Here is a 17,067-nt window from a genome sequence, read left to right on the forward strand (position 1 = left end):
AAATATAAAATATTATTTTTATAAATTATATCCATATATTAATGAATTTTGATAAAATAAAACTTAAATATTCCAAAAACATTCTCCAGCATATTTAGAATAAAAATTTTAATTTGTAGAGTGTAAAATTAATTTTTAAGATTTATTAAAGTTTTATAGACTCAATCTATAACAAGCTGTACTATTTATATAAATTTAAAATTTATAAATTTGATACATCAAGAAATAAAGATAGGTAATAAAAAAAAAGATTAAAAAGTATATGTGATACATTTTAATGAGTATGATTTAATAAATAATCATAACTTATATATTTATTTTCAATTTTGATGGAGAGTCCACTTCAACCTCTATGACAAACTATATAAATTATTTCATAATATAGTTGCATTATAAAAATAAAATAATAAACTTGAATAATTTTAAATAACAAGTATTTTCAGAATAAAAAATATGTTTTTAGTTTCAATATGAAGTTTTATTGTTATTTATTCTCAATTTTTTTTCTTTTCATAGTAATCACTTCAAAAGGATCATTTATTTACCAAAAAATTATTATACAATATAATATATTATATTAATACTAGAATATTTGTTATGATTAATTTTTTTCTGTTATCCAAAACAATAAATCACTCTAGCACATTGAAACAAAAGAACAAATAAACATAACACAGTTAATCAAAGAAAACAAAGCGTATAATTATTTAAATTCGGAAACAAAAAATGGTTATGCATATTAGACAGTAATTTATTTTTTTAGAAAAAAATTTTTTATTAAAAAAGTGATGTCAGATAATATTCAGCAATATAGATGATAACTTCCCACACATTTATTTATAAAAATATCAATAAAAAAAAGGGTTTATTATTTTAATTAATGAGATTTTTTTTTTTTAGAAAAAATTAAAATTATGTGAATGAACTGGTGAACTAGCTGGAGTATAAGGTTCCAGGAGAGTGCGTGGGAGGAAGTGTTAAGACAGATGAGATGAGTCACTTCGGCAAACTTGCCAGAACTTTTAAATTATAACAGAAAATAGGTGAACTCCCGCCCAGTGCCAATAGCATCTTCTTATTTAATTTTATCTTCTCTTTAAGTTTCACTAAAACTAATCTAAAATATAATGATTAAAATATTTTTCAAAAACAGCAGGTTGTTATGTGTCTTGCTTAAATATTGTATTATATAATCAATTCCTAATAAAAAGAAATTATAATCTTATATAATGAAGAGATAAATTTTAGAAAATTTTATAGAAGTATTTAGAATAGATTAAAAAAATCTTTCTCAATAAAATAAACCAATGAAAAGGCCATTCCAACAGGTCTCAATATAAAAAGCACCTAAATCAAGCGAGAGGCATTCATGACTAAAAAAGAATCATTTGTTTGGACGATACAGTCCGAATATAGCTCTCACCTAGTTAAATTTAAAGCATACTCAATCAGGGCAGAACAGGTAAACAACCCGATCCAATCATGAGATGAGCAACATCAATCAGAAAATTTTACATTTAAAAACAATTTTTTTTTTTTTTTACAAATTAATCTGTATTAGAACTGGTTATTTAAAAAAAAAAAGTTACAAAAATTAGTTATTTATACATTTCAACAAATTATGTTAAATTGTTATAATTAGGCAATTATTAAATATTAACATTTAAAAAAATCTATAAATTTAATTCATATAATTTTCACTATTTACATGCCATGTGACTAGAACAGCTATCTACCTGCTTTTGATTTGTTGGCTTTAAATTTTGGGGCGATTTTCGGCGGCTCAATCATGGCCATTTTGTTTTAATTTAAAATAAATAAAATTTAAAAAATAAATTATAATATTTTATAAATATATCGATCACAAAACACTCAGCACTAGGATAAGTAATGAAAAATAAATTGAGATGTTTGCAATTGTGAAGTATGACAATATAATTTTGTTTTGCCGCATATCCAAAAAATTGATGAAATCTGAAGGATTATATAATGTTTAGGTTCACTAGGAAATGAGGAAGAGAGAGAGAGAGAAACCAGCGTGTGTATTGGATAGAGTTTGGCAGCCGACTGAGGCAAACTGAGCTTTTTATAGAAATAAGCCACTGCTACTGGCTCACATCCTCTTGTGCAGTTTTGTGAACCACTTTCTTAAACACTCACAAAACTAAACAGTGAAAACTATCCAATAGTTTAGTCTTAAAAATAACAATTTCTAATGCAAAGGATAAAAGTAGAAATAATTATTGACACATGATACTCATATTAAATAAATAATTGACAAACAGGAAAATTATATAAATATACATTTAATATAACTGCAAACTCAGAAAGACTAATATCTTTTGATCATTATCTCTCACTAACTTTAATTTTATGATGAGTGAGAAGAGGTTGGGTATGCGATCAGTGAAGAACACAAATAAGTAAACACTTATTTATTAGTGCCAACGTTTCGGACCGAATTTCAAGTCTTCATCAGGGCTAAAACAAGATAACAACCAAGGAATAAAAGGATATACATAATGATTAGAAAATAACTATCATTATAGATACATAAATAGTGTTAAAAGATATTAAATGAGGAATGAACAAATAAAAAAATACATATGAAAATCTAGTTTGTAAATATAGGTACAAAATATAAATTATTTAAAATAAAGTAATGAAAGAAGTGAAAAAAACAACATACATATAGGTAATTAAATATGTAACTAAAATAATGGGATAAAATAAATAAAACATAAAGTTATATAATCCAAAAGGAATAAAAAACTATTTTAATTTAATAATAATAATTTAAAATTAAAGTTATGGAAAATAAAAATGAGAAAGAAGATATATGTAATTAATGAAATATGTTAGTAAAATATTAGAATAAAGAAATAAAATATTAAGTTAAGTGAGACAAAAGAAGTACTTAAATAATTGTCATTTTGTACATATATTTACTAACTAGCTTTTCAAATATATTTTATTATTTGTTCTTTCCTCTTACTTAATTTTAATATTACTCTTCTCATACAGTCTGTATCTTCTTATAATACTTAGACTATACATGTCTTTAAACACTGTTTATGTATCCATAATGTTACTTATTTTCTAATCATTCTGTATATCTTTTTATTTATTAGTTGTTATCTTATTTTTTTTTCTTAGCCCTGATGAAGGCTTTAAATTCTGCCCGAAACATTGGCACTAATAAATAAATTTTTATTTATTTGTGTTCTTCACTGAGCACACCGCCATCATCTTCTCTTCACTATATGGTTAACTATTAATTCAGCATTATCTTCGACATTTCCTATTATCAATGACACACTAAATTATTCATTCATACTTTTTACTTAAATTTCACTCATCACAACAACACTATATTTCTACCATAGCTTAGAATTTATTAAAGTTTTATTTATTTTTTCATATTGATGGTCACAATGCCCAATGTAAATATATAAATATGTAAATTATAAATAAAAAATGGAAAATTATTTTTAAAAATTGATGTATACCAAGTTAACAAAAAAAAAAAATTAAATTATTGTTAAAAAAAGTCCTAACCTGGTGAAGGTAGGTTTTGATAACAATGCAAAATTGTGTATGGTGTAAATTAGCAAATTGTTAAATAGTTGAAGTGATGAAATAGGTTTATAAATTTTTTGTAAGTAGATAATTACTGTTTTAGAAACTTATCAAAATGAAATATTAATTGATAAATATAATTGTTTTTAAAATAATTGACATGGACATAGTAACTAGCAATTTAAAGAAAAATTAAGCTTAGAGTTATCAATTTTAAGATCTACTATAATAATAGAATAATAGAAATATAGCTTTATTTTGATGAGTGAAATTTATTAAAAAATATAAACTATTTAGATTCTGTTCCATGCAATAAACAAATTGAGAGATAATGACCAAAAGATATTTGTGCTTTTACTTATTTACATGCAAATAATTAATACACAATATATTAATGAACTAATTAATTACAAAATTATAAATCACAAAAACAAACGCAAATAAGTAAATAAATTTCAGTAAATTTTCATGGTTATGCATAATCTAATTTAACACAAAACTGTTTTTCAAAACAATATTATTTTTGAACACAAAGCATACCTTTAGCAGTTAAAAAGCCCCTCCTTTGAGGACTAAGCGCTTGATCAATTTCTACCAAAAGCCCATCTGTTCCCACAATATCTAAAAAGTGCAGTAAAGCATTTTACAGCAATGCGGTGCAAAAGTTAAAAAAACAAAACATAAAAATCTTCAGCAAATATATAGCAAATTAGCAATGAGTAAATAATAAATTAAAGTAGGAGGAAAACATGCATAAAATAATTAAAATATTACTTGAATTACTTGAACTATAGCAATTATTTTTTAACACTCCTTTTTATGCTTGCAGTTAAAAAACACTTAATTATTTACTATAAGTATAAAATATTTCAAAATTCATGCATTTTTCTTTTATTTATTAACTTGGCAGTTTTAATAAGAAATAGTCATTGTTCAAACAAATGTTATCGACATCGCTGAAAAAGTAGCATTTAAAAAAAAAAAAAAAAAAAAAAAGAGAACAAATAAATAGTTTTAATTTCTTAAAAACAGTAAAATATAAGTTGTTATAAACTCTGAAAACTGAGTTAATTAACAAACATAAAATGCAACACCTATAGGACATTCGTTAACTCACCACCACATTCTTGGGTAATCTCCATGAGCTCTTTCAAATGTTTCGGAAGAGTGTCTAGTTCCAAACTTTGCTCTAGCAGATTTTCCTCTTTGATATCGTTGTCATCGTCGATGAATATACCAAGTTTTTCATTCCTCTCTTTTAGTTTGTTCATGAACTCTGACTCGAGCTGTTGAATATCACTGGGAACTGAGATAGAGTTAGGCCTACTAGATAATTTAATAACTTTTAAATTACGCCTTTCAGTTAGTTCAGCAATTTTACCCATGTACTCTTCGTACATTTTACGATTTTTTATTTCTCCTGGTGGTAGAGATTTGAGCATCACAGAATTATTTGTTACTGGAGCACCAGCAGCAGAAACTATTTCTGAATCGGATGGTAATTTTGTCTCTTCAACTTCACCTTCCTGTTCAGGAATTACATCCTTTGAATCAATTTCAATAGATGATAATCTTGAAGGAATTTTTCTCACTTCTTCTTCTTGCTTGCAATCAATTACTTTCTTCTCTTCTTCTTTAGTACAGGACTCTTGTTTTTCCAAGATGGGGGAATCCACTTTAACCGCATCGGATGTACAATGATCGTCTATTATAGTCTGGTGAGAGCATGGCTCAGGCATGTTGCACTCACTGTTTGAACTTTCACAGTCGAGTTTTTGGAAAAGTTCCAAGAGTCTTGATTTGCCAACTGTTTCATTTTCATCTATATTTGATTTGTTTATTTCAAATTTATTAAAATTGGCACTGCCATTATTATTCTGTTTAGATGGTGTTACATTATGACCCCGTTTGGATGGTATTACATTATTTATCTTTTTGAGATTTTCATTTAAGGAAATCTCAACTTCTGGAGTGGCTTCAACATTTTTCACTTCTGAAACTTGTTTTTTACTGCTCCGTACCTCTTTCTTCATAGAATCAAGCGACTGTCCTTGTGACATTTTTTTCTGCCTACTCTCGTGATATTTCTGTAGTGCCAGAAGGTTAGCAGCTTGAGCTAAGAGCTCGGGGGTGTAAGAAGTATTGTTGTTATCTTTGCACTTACTCAAGGCGATGAGGTCAGGTTCGGCAGCTGCGTTCAATTTAGCAGGGTTCCCTTCATGATATCCTCTACGATTTATGAATTTTTTGTGAAGATCGAACATTTCGGAAACTTCTACAGGGCTTCTTGGTGAAAATTTGGGGCTTGATGCACTAAGACCAAAAACATTCTCATTCCGAGACTCCCTCGATTCTTTCTCCTGTGTAACGTCTGGCAGGTAATAAGATTCTGTAGAAACCGAACCTTCCGAAAAATCAAAATATACACTTTCAGAACTTTTACCAACGTCTTCATTTGATGCATTAAGCCACTCAAAACTGTTTGACGGCTTGAAAACAAGGTCTGTTTGAGAAGAGGCGTTATGCAGAGTCTGAGAGGAGTCGTAAATGTTAACTTCAATGACATGAGATGGCTTGGCTGCATCATTTGAAACTTTGCTTGAGTTTGTTTCTTTTAGTGTTTTTCTATTGCGTGGTTTATCAGAACATAGGGAAGTTGCTTCATTAACAACATTCGATAATACATTTTGTAAGTTATCGGATACCTTACTAACATCAAAACCAGAAAACGGATATGAAAATCTCCTTTTAAATTCTGAATGGCCACTGAAATTCATCTTCTTTTTGGGGAGTTTGGGAGAAACAAGATGAGATATATTATATAGTGTTTTAGTTTCACAAGTTTTTATGGTAGGTAAAGGCTTTCTATCCTTTTTGTAAGACTTTACGTTAGGTTGTAATTTAATATTAGATATTTTTTCAGCAGTCTGTTGAAGATTGGAAAGGACTTCTTTAATTATAGCATTGTCAGAATTTTCTTCAGAAACGACTACATTGTTATTGCCTTGGTCTACAATGTTCTCTTCAATAGTTTCTAACTCTTCTTTATCGATAGAAAGTGATGTCCTATTCGACAGTGATAAGTTACTGACAGTGGAAAACGCCTCTGAATCGCTGCTGTCTATATATACCAATTCTACATCCTTTTCTGATGCAGGCTTTACAATTGAAGTATTTAATTCAATTTTAGTCGGCTTAAAATATTTCTGTCCTTTTTCGTTGATTGTGACCTTCTCTGGGGTGGAATTATTGTAATAAGAGGATACAACATTTTTCACAACGGCCATGCTCGGAACAGATTTGAATTGCCTCCTTATTGGTTGGATAGCATTCGGAGAACTTATTTTATACACCTTCCTAGAATGATCTGAATGCCTTTCTTTTCCAGAAGGTGGCATAGACCTGACGATGGGTTCAGGTTTGGGAGGCTTCGACTCCAAAACAGTTTCCAATTCTGCTTTTTGCTTATCACAACTATTCTTAGAGTCAATGACCGATGCATCATCTCTCTTATCCTTTATTGTTGTTTTTTCATTTTTAGTGATTGGTTTTCCTTCATCTGCTAACAGATCGGAATCAGAATGTGAGTCAGACACTACCTGAACATCTGACATTTCCTCAATGCTCTTGCCGTCCCTCCAAGATGTGTCGATACCGTCCTGTGAACCAAACCAGTCTTGAGGGATAGAATCCATTTCATTGTTTTTCCTTATTAATTCACTGTTTTCCCAAGGCTTTTCACCATCACTGACATCGCTATTCTCCTCGGAAATCACTTCTAGATACCTCCTTTGAGGAAAGTAATAATTAATAGTAGAACTATATGGTGGGTATACAATGATTGAAGATGTCACTTCAACAGGTTCGTAATCTGGATTGGATGCTTTCCCCACATGTTCATGGTTGACTCTAGGTTCTTCTTTAGCATTTACCAAAGGCGTACTCAAGGAAACGACTGGACAATTGTTATCTTCTATCTTCACAGTCGCATTGCATACTTCAACCCTTTCAATTGGAGGGAGGAAATTCAATGACTCATTAAGTTCACCATCATTAGTATGTTCCGATGAGAACTGTAAACTTCCAACTAATTTATTTGATCCAGTCTTTTCCTCAGAATTATGAAAGTTTTTTAATAATTCTTGCTTATTGATATCATATGAGGGAATTATTTCATGGGAAATATTTTGCAAGTTAGGATCGGTAATATATCCCATTTCTTCAGTGCCATACACAATGAATGATTCTTGTGTTCTTTGCACATTCTCTGGCTTCTCAAAACGTGAAATTTCCATTCTATTGATTTCATTTGAATGAAATAAAACTCTGTTTCTTTCTTCTTGAGGTTCAGTTAGAACAAATGTGGGTTTACAAGAAGCTGATTTAAAAGATGATTCATTAGCAAATGAATCATTGAATTTGTTCGCTTCTATCATATCTTTAGTCCTGAAATCAAAATTCTCATATATTTTTTCTGGATCATTCGGTTCTGAAACAGACCGAATTATTGCCTTATCTTGATCGGATGAGTATGAAATGATGGATTTGGTTTCCACATCCTTTGTATAATTATCTATAATCTCCCATTCTTCATCATCAATCGATTTACTTTTCGGTTGGCTTTTGAAACCAAAGAGCTCTTTAATCCTATGCTTCAATCTGCTTCTCCTTTGATGTCTCCTTTGACTGGCAGAGAGTTTTTCACTGCCTGGTAATCATCATTTCAAAATATCAATGTTAAGTATAGCGATAATAAAGAAAAAACTAAACAGCACAGTTATATGTAGTTTCTTTATAATTTAAAATAAAAAAAAAATACCTTTTTACATTTAATAAAAGAAAAAACCTTGAAGGAGTGATATGATTTAAAAGAAGAATAACATTTTAGTTTAAAAGGTTAAACATAAATAAAATTTAATTTTAATCCTTATAAGATATAAAAAATTACCCTGAATTTGAAACCAATCAATAAATACTAATATTTTGACAAACTATACTAAAGTTAATTTAACAGCAAAGCCTTAATTAAATGATCAACTGAGCAGTTAGTAAAATTAAATTGATGTAAATGTAAATGATGAGAACAATTATGAGTTTTAATCTAATGGTATGTTATTCTGAAGCAACTTTTTAACTTAATTCCATTTTATTTATATATGTATTTAGTTTATTTTAAAATTCATAATTCAGAAATGAAATATACATTTATGATAGAATCGGTCGAGGAGAGTGGTCACAATGAATGAATTATAACTAAAAATGAATTTGTTAGTAGGTGATTGTAGGAAAACGCACTTATTTGAATATACCGCAAAGCAACATGCAAAAGACTGCAAGCATGAGATGTGTCAACACAAACAGGCCTCAAAGTCACCTTTTGCTAGCGTTGTCAACTCAGGCTTTTCTTTTTCATCAGCGCCTTCTGCCACAGCTGAAACAGGAAAAATAAATTTATTTTTAAAATATGAACATTTAAAATAAATGTATAATGAAATATCTGAAGACTGGGCACATCAATATCAGGTTAAGAGAAAACAAAACAAACAAAAATTATTTAGATCCAAAAATCTAAAATTGCTAAATGCCATAGCAAATAACCTAAATAGTGGGCTAAAAACCAAAATAAATATTAACTATAACTGTAATATTAACTATAACTATAACAAAAGCCCACTTTTGGTTAAGGTTAAGGTTGTTGGTGATGGTATTAATCTTTTCTTATCAAAATATTTTTTCTTTTTTTTACTATAGCTTATTATTGATATCCAATCATCAATTATGGAAAATTAAATGTTAACATAAAACATAATCAATGTTATTATAAAATTAAACATAAAACATAATTGATGTTAACAACTTCTTTTCTATTTATAAATGATTAAATACCCAAAACAAATAAACCAGGAGAACCCTCAAAACAAGTCAGAGTAATATGATTTATTGATTAATTTTCCACAATAATTTTTTTTAACAGAGTAGTTATTCAGATTAATTATACTTTGTCCAATGAATGGATAGAGCCCAAACTGTCAACAATGAATGGATTGGGCCCAAACTGTCAACAATGAATGGATAGGGCCCAAACTGTCAACAATGAATGGATAGGGCCCAAACTGTCAACAATGAATGGAAAGGGCCCAAATTGTCAACAATGAATGGATAGGGCCCAAACTGTCAACAATGAATGGATAGGCTGTCAATTAGCTAGCTGATTTTTAAATTGTCGAAAACCTGAATTAAATAGAAGCATTTTCATTAGTAAACAGAACACATGTAGTTTCGAATTGAGTCTAAGTATTTATTGAGTGCTGGTCGCACAATTCGGATATATCTAATTTCACATTAACTAAAGATTGTTAATTGCCGTATGTAACTATGGAAGGAATATGGTCCAGGAGGTGGCCAAGAAAGAAACTAGAATATTTCAAAACTATATAATGTATTATGTACCAGGGAAATATAATAAAAATTGTATAATAAATAATTTTTTTATTACATTGTAATCTCGGTAATCTGAACTAATTTCAGCAGAGGGGTGTGTTCGGATCACTGAAAAGTATGGAGTACAGAAGGTATTAAGAAAAAATTTAACAATATAAATGTATATAACTATTTTTTTATTTAATCCTTTTGGAAATTTCACAGTTTGAAGTTAAACAAAAAAATTTAATTTAAAAAAAATTTCAAATTTAAAAAAAAAATCAAATTTAAAAAAAATTGTTTTCTTTTACATCGCCAGTAATGCTAAGAGATGATTTAATTGGTTAAAACTGTAACAATGAGATTGTTTATTTATAAGTGAAAAATAATATAAATAAAAAATACTGTTTGTATGGATTTATTTAAAACGTGATACAAAAAACTGAGTTCCCCAACAAAATTTGTATTATACATATTTCTACTATTAATTGAATTAGTTTTACAGAATAAAATCATTTATACAATAGATATTATGTATTTATAATTCCAACACAATATATTGAATAATTCCATAGGAATTAGATTACCGGATATATATTACAATAACTTGCCTACAGATCAGGAAGTTAAAAATGTCCTTTACACATGTGTACTATTATTTGAAAACAAAAATGTTATTGCATGCTGAGTTTTCTCATAAAAGGTAACTTTTTTTTTACGCCAGTTCGGATGACTGAAGTGTTCGGATAACCGAGATTACACTATATCTGAATTCCTTTTTTTGACCGCAAGCCGGACGATATTTCTTCGTGGCTAATAGATAAAGTAAGATGGCCCGGCTACTGTAAAAATAAATCAAATAGTAAATAAACTATTTATAATGATCCAAAGTTTCGCCCCACTTTGTACGACTTCGTCAGGGCTAAAAAAAAGTACAAAACAACTAAGAGAATAGGATAACATGAAATAAAAGTAAACTATACTGTGGTTCAAAATGATGTAAAATATAATTGAGAAGTTATTGGAATCTATAAAAGTATTTTTTAAATTTCTAAAAATGCTTTTACCATATCGATTAATGTTTACAGCATTTTTAATAGTAAATAAAAGAGGTGTGATTTCGAATTGTGTCGATGTATTTACCTGTTACCAGTCTCACAATTGCATTTTTACTTATAGGAGTACATGGGATCGTGTGAAGGTAGTTTTAGCGATATTAGTGATATAGCTTCCTTAAGCTATAATACATCGTAAGTGGGCAAAAATTAATAATGACGTTTTATTGCTTTTAAAAAATTATGTAAAATCAAGATATCGTTTCAGAGGCATCTACTGTCAACCATCATTTTGTAGGATATCTATAGAATTTTTTCTAACATTAAGAATTGAGGAGTTTTCTATGTAAAGTTGTTATATCCACTCTGTGAAGCAGAGATGGGCAAAAATTATCTATAGCTAAAATTGCCATGGCAACGATATTTATTTATCAATGGTCCATTCATGAATAAGGGTCGTAACCATGGCAACTTTAGCCATAGCTAATTTTTGCCTATCTCTGCTGTGAAGTATAGGCTTTTTTGACAAACTAAAATTAAACCTCAAAAACTTAAGTTAATTTCAAAATTTAAATTTTTCCTTGTCAAAAAGATGTTAAAAATTAACATCTAATATCTGAAAATCAGTATTTGTTTGTTCCTACTTTATGCACTGCCGTACCGTTCATTCGATTCTCATGGTGGTTTTTGTTAAATGTTCAGGAAGGTTATAGGGAAGGTTATAGGCTGGTCCGCTTTATCCGGTAAAAAAAAATAAAGTAATTAACAAAATTAGACATTTTTGGCGCTTAGCTCACAAAGTATAAATTTTCTTCATACTTATTATAATAAGAAAAAAAAATTAATGATTCTATCAAATGATTTTTTATTTACTAAAAATTAAAAATTAAAAATATATAATGAGGCTTGAATTAAAGATGGTAATAATTTTGTAAAATTAAATTGTTATATACAAAAGAAAATAATATTCGTTTTAACGCGTCTGAAACCTTTTAATAGCATTTTTCAAAGAAATTAAAAACTAGAAATTATTTAACTTAATTTATTTGGAGGGTTTTTTTTCCGATGACTATTGTTCGTATAATGGTTCATAATTCCTCTGGATTTTATCCAATTCCTACCTTAATATAACTGTTAGAAAGCTCAAAGTTTTCTCTGTTTACTTATATTATCACAAGTTAGATTTGATGCCGTTATGAGGATCAAATATCGCTTTTAAATAAAAAGTTTTCAAACGTTTTATTTTACATCTCCGATTCTAATTTGTTCAATTAGATCCAGTTCGTGCCTTTTGGTGCAGTTTATAGAGAATTCTAAACCACTCCCAAGTTTGGTGTAGGCTGGTTGAAGTTATTTATATATGTTTATTATATAATGTTATTTACCGCTATAAACCAAATGGATAATAACTAAATGAATGGAATATGGTCCGGGTGCGGTAAAAAAAAAAAACTCAAATAGTAGATAATTATACTATTTTATTGAGCCAACGTTTCGCCCCACGTTGTAGGGCTTCGTCAGGGCTAAAAAAGATACAATATAGAAATATAGTGTTCGTATCTTTATTAGCCCTGACGAAGCCCTGCAACGTGGGCCGAAACGTTGGCTCAATAAAATCATATAATTATCTACGATTTGAGTTGGTTTTTTTTTACCGCACCCGGACCATATTCCATCCATCTATACACACGGTCAATCAATAATCTTCCAGTAATAACTAAATATATTAATTTATATAAAACTTTCAATTGTATTCAATTAATCTATCTACATCCCTAAATCTAGATATTGATTGGTCTGCTAGTTCTCAATAAAAAATAAACTAACCTACATCACATGCTTCAATGACAGTTTTTAAATAATGAGTTATCGAAACTGGATATATTGACTTTAAATGAAATGAAGTTTATTTCTGAGTTAGGAGATAAACTGAGATATACTATTCCTTAAGCTACAACTTTTTTTTTTTGTTTATGTAGGAATACCATTAAATCACAAAAATCTTTGGGGAAGTGGCGAGTGAAGGTTCCAAGCAAAGAGATTACACTTACCTTACACGGAAGGGGAGGTCAGCCAGTGGTGGCTCAAATCACAGCCAACAACTCAATGAAAATAATAGTCTAGCAGATTTGCAATTTTCACAAAAATGAGTTTGTTTTATCGTTCACGAACGACAGATGGAACGATATCCAGTCTGGCGATGACGGAGGTTCTTCTACTAGGCAGCGTACCTCACTATCGGACTGAAGGTCCAGGTACCGAACAGAAGAGGCACTCGATCACGAGTGAGTTCAGGTGCAACAGAGATAGGGAATATGTGACCGGGGGGCGGAAGTCAAGGGGGGCCGGAAGCGGGGCACAATAACCAAAGCTATCGGCTGGAACAACACGCCTCTATTTGGCCTTAGCCAATCCCATCCCTCGTCTTTGTCATGCTAAGGGCTTGTTGTGACTCCCTCCATTGCCAGTGCCTGACCCACTTCTAGGGCCACCCATTGCGCAAAGTCTTCACTATGCCTTCCAAATCGCCACTTCTTTAGTAACCTACGCGTTAACCTCTATTATTATTGATAAAGGAAGAGATTGATAAAATCCCAAGGCACTCTCATGGCTCCAGTGGTATCTCTTTTCGAATCCCTTAGAAACAGAATGCCAGTAGCCGATCTATCTTTTAGATTCATGCTGACATTTTGCGGTAGCTCCATTGGCAAAGGCGGATGTTTAGGGAAATATTGGATTTTTCTAAGAGAAAGGAAAATTCTAGGGGTCTCCGAAAACTATAAATTCGTCTGCATACAGGAGGCTAAGGGCGCCACTTTTCTAGGACCTCTTCAGATCCGCATCTGCAAAAAGTCCTTCTATATACAATGTAATCTCAGTAATTCGACTTTCGGTACGCTGAAAACTACAGTAATTCGAAATGGTTTAAAAAAAAAGTTACTTTTTTTGAGAAAACTCAACAGGCAATAAAACAATTGTTTTCAAATAAAAGTGCTCATGCGTGAAGGACATTTTAAACTTCCCGATCTATTGGCAAGTTATTGTAACGGCAAGTTATTGTTATCACCATGAAAATTGAAAGTGGACATTTTTACAGAGTTTGGTAAATTCTCTTAATTGAGGATGTTATTTCGTTTTGTGCCCTGGTGAAGGCCTGAAATTCAGGTCGAAACGTTGGCACAAATAAATAAATTTTTATTTATTTCTGTATTTTTTACTGACTGCGAACATCTTCTCATATTAACCTATATTAAGGCCAACTAATTACACCTCATATTTTATTATGATAAAAGATGCGTCAGAAAATTAACAATGATATTACTGAAATCTCCCAACACCCAAGCGCTTAAACTTCGAATAAAATTGTTTTAAAAATGTTTTTTGTAAACATTCGCATCGTTATACGGCGCAACTGAATCTAAAATCAGTTCTGTTTTGGAATTATCTCTGTTTAGTAAAAATTATAATCAAATGAACAATAATTTTTCTTTAATATATAAATGACGAATTTTCATTATTTGGCTATTGGTGCTTGTATACGTAATGTGTACGAATATGTGTTAACAAGGGTAGGGAATAATACAAGCGGTTCAGTATAATCCTGGGCAAATCAACTCCTTGCACAACCCTTGGTCAAGAACAGTTCTTCCATACAAGGTACTGAACTCGAGATCCTTCGTGGGTTGTTTGCAGCGGTACAGTATTTTTTAAAACATTATCCAAGAATCTATATGTATAGATATATTCTGTCTATGAAATATGAATTAGTACTCAGCAAAGTATATTTCACAATTAAAAGATTTTTTGAACCCAACTCAAATTTAATTTCTCTGAATAACATAATGTGGCTCTAACCATATATATATGTGTGGTCTTTGGAAGCATTTTCGGTGTGAGCTCTCTAAATAGAGTTAATTAGTCTAATTAAATCTTTGACAGTAATGCTTTACCACAACTTTAGCATGTCCTTATTTTTAAAAGACTTTAGTCAAATGCTTAGACCATTCGTCTATCCTCTTGCAATTAACTCCAAGGGCTCGGGTTCCAATCCGGTTGCGGTAGATAATTATTTAATCTTACACTATTGCCGTGAGTCAATCCTGTGGGTTCTGTACCCTCCTGTAGCCAGTCTCGTAAAGTGGTACCCTTAATTGGGCGTAAACAGGGCTTCCTTACAAAGTATTGAACCTGTGGCCACTCATAGGTCGTAGGGTTCACATTATTTTGGTCATCATGTTATCATATTATTGGTAAATGTTTACCTTCAAACATATAAACATAATATATGATAAACAATAAATATAGTTGAGCACCGACAGTCTGCTAAATTATAATTTAAACTAAACAATGATTCATAGAAGTCAAATGAGATATTCCACAATTTTTGTGAAGGTAATTTGCGACATGGCATCCTTCGTGATGGATATAATTCCTTAAAATATTATCCAGTTGAGTTCCTGAGGCTGTAGAAAATTGAGTGACAGCGTATTTATGAAAGCTGGCTCCCATCCGAGAGCTTGGAATAAACAGTTCCCAGGTTCGGACAGATTGTGCCATTTTTCATTCTCTTCAGCTTTCAAGGAATATTAGAACGCTAAATTGAAAATTAAATAAACTGTAGGGTTTTTGATGTAACTTAAATAGTTATTTTATTATAGCGATTAAAATGTAAGCTTTATTTATTTAATTCATGATATTTGTTTCTGTTTTGTTTTACCTTGCTCTTTTCTTTTGGCATGACAAAGGATCTCATGGTATACGAGGAGTAGCTGATTGCCGATCGCCAGTATCGATTAATCGACTGGTAAGCCAAAAAGTCATTTAAATTTATTCAAATACATCGCCCTATATTTAAATTCAAATTGATCAAGAAGAGTTAGATCTGGAAATTTTCAAATAAAATTTGAAGTTAATCAAATGAGTACTCAAGGAGCTATATAAGATTCCCATGATTATGGTATTCTGTGCGATCGGCAAAGATACACAAATAGATAAAACTTATTTATTTGTCCCTACGCCTCGACCTAAAATACAGGCATTCATCAGGGCTAAAAAAAACAAGATAACCTTAATTCAAAGAAAAAAAAAATAGCAAGAAAATTTGAAAATATAAAATTTGTCTTCCTCCTTCCCAGTCTCACACTCTTTTCTCTTGATCCTTCCTCATTCACTTTTCCACACATTCTGTATTTATTTTAGCTTGTTACTTTTTACTCATCTGAGTTACTGTGCATCTCCCAGTACCCATTGTGGCATATATTTCGTTTTCTTTCTTGCCCATTGTATTATGTACATAGTTTTCTTTATATTAACTTAATTTTTTTTTCAATATTTCTACATCAATAATGATTACTAACATAACATAAGATAACATTTTATTATGTTAATTTCAATTACTCATCATTTACATTTTCTTCCACGCCTTACATTATTTTTAGACCTTTATTTACATGAGCACTCTCTGATTTTTAATAACATTTTTTACCATTTATTTCGTATAATTCTATTATCCACTTTATTTATCTTTCTAATTTTGTTTTATTTTGATTTTTCTCTGAATTATATCGTTGTTGTTTTTCAGCCCTGATGAAGGCCTAATATTCAGGCCAAAACGTCGGCACGAATAAATATGTTTTATTCTTATTTGTGTTTCATTACCAACCGCCTTCTCCTCATATCAATCAGCGGTGAACTAACAACAGGTCACTATGAAAAATCTATTCGTTATGGAATAATATGGAGTGCATTTTCGGGTTTAGAACACCCAGAACATACAGATCAGCCAAAATCCTGAGATAAAATTTTTTGTTGTCGATTAGTATCTACATCTCTAGTAGTACATGGCTGACCACATCACCTCATTTACTATACAGTGCGCTCTAAACCATTGCCGATGGATAGCCCACATCATTGTGAAGGATGATTGCTTCCTGCCTCCACTCAATGTCCACCGCTCGCCCAGGCTCCCACCGACACCTCTCTCCCTCTCTCTCTCTCTCTCTCTCTCTATATA

At 30.4% G+C, this 17,067-nt stretch overlaps 1 protein-coding gene across 1 annotated transcript in view; it reads right to left on the reverse strand.

Moving 5' to 3' along the window:
* LOC106680109 (uncharacterized) overlaps positions 1–17,067 on the reverse strand; it is a 114,228-nt gene that overhangs the window by 45,094 nt on the left and 52,067 nt on the right. Inside the window, exons 4-6 of the mRNA XM_024359206.2 lie at positions 8,954–9,010; positions 4,697–8,287; positions 4,120–4,200 (exon numbers count right to left, since the gene is read on the reverse strand). Coding sequence (XP_024214974.1) covers positions 4,120–4,200; positions 4,697–8,287; positions 8,954–9,010 — 3,729 coding nt within the window. The remainder of the gene's footprint in view (positions 1–4,119; positions 4,201–4,696; positions 8,288–8,953; positions 9,011–17,067) is intronic.

Source organism: Halyomorpha halys, unplaced genomic scaffold (assembly GCF_000696795.3).
Source record: "Halyomorpha halys isolate HHAL.00 unplaced genomic scaffold, Hhal_1.1 Scaffold243.1, whole genome shotgun sequence".
NCBI classification, from domain to species: Eukaryota; Metazoa; Arthropoda; class Insecta; order Hemiptera; family Pentatomidae; genus Halyomorpha; species Halyomorpha halys.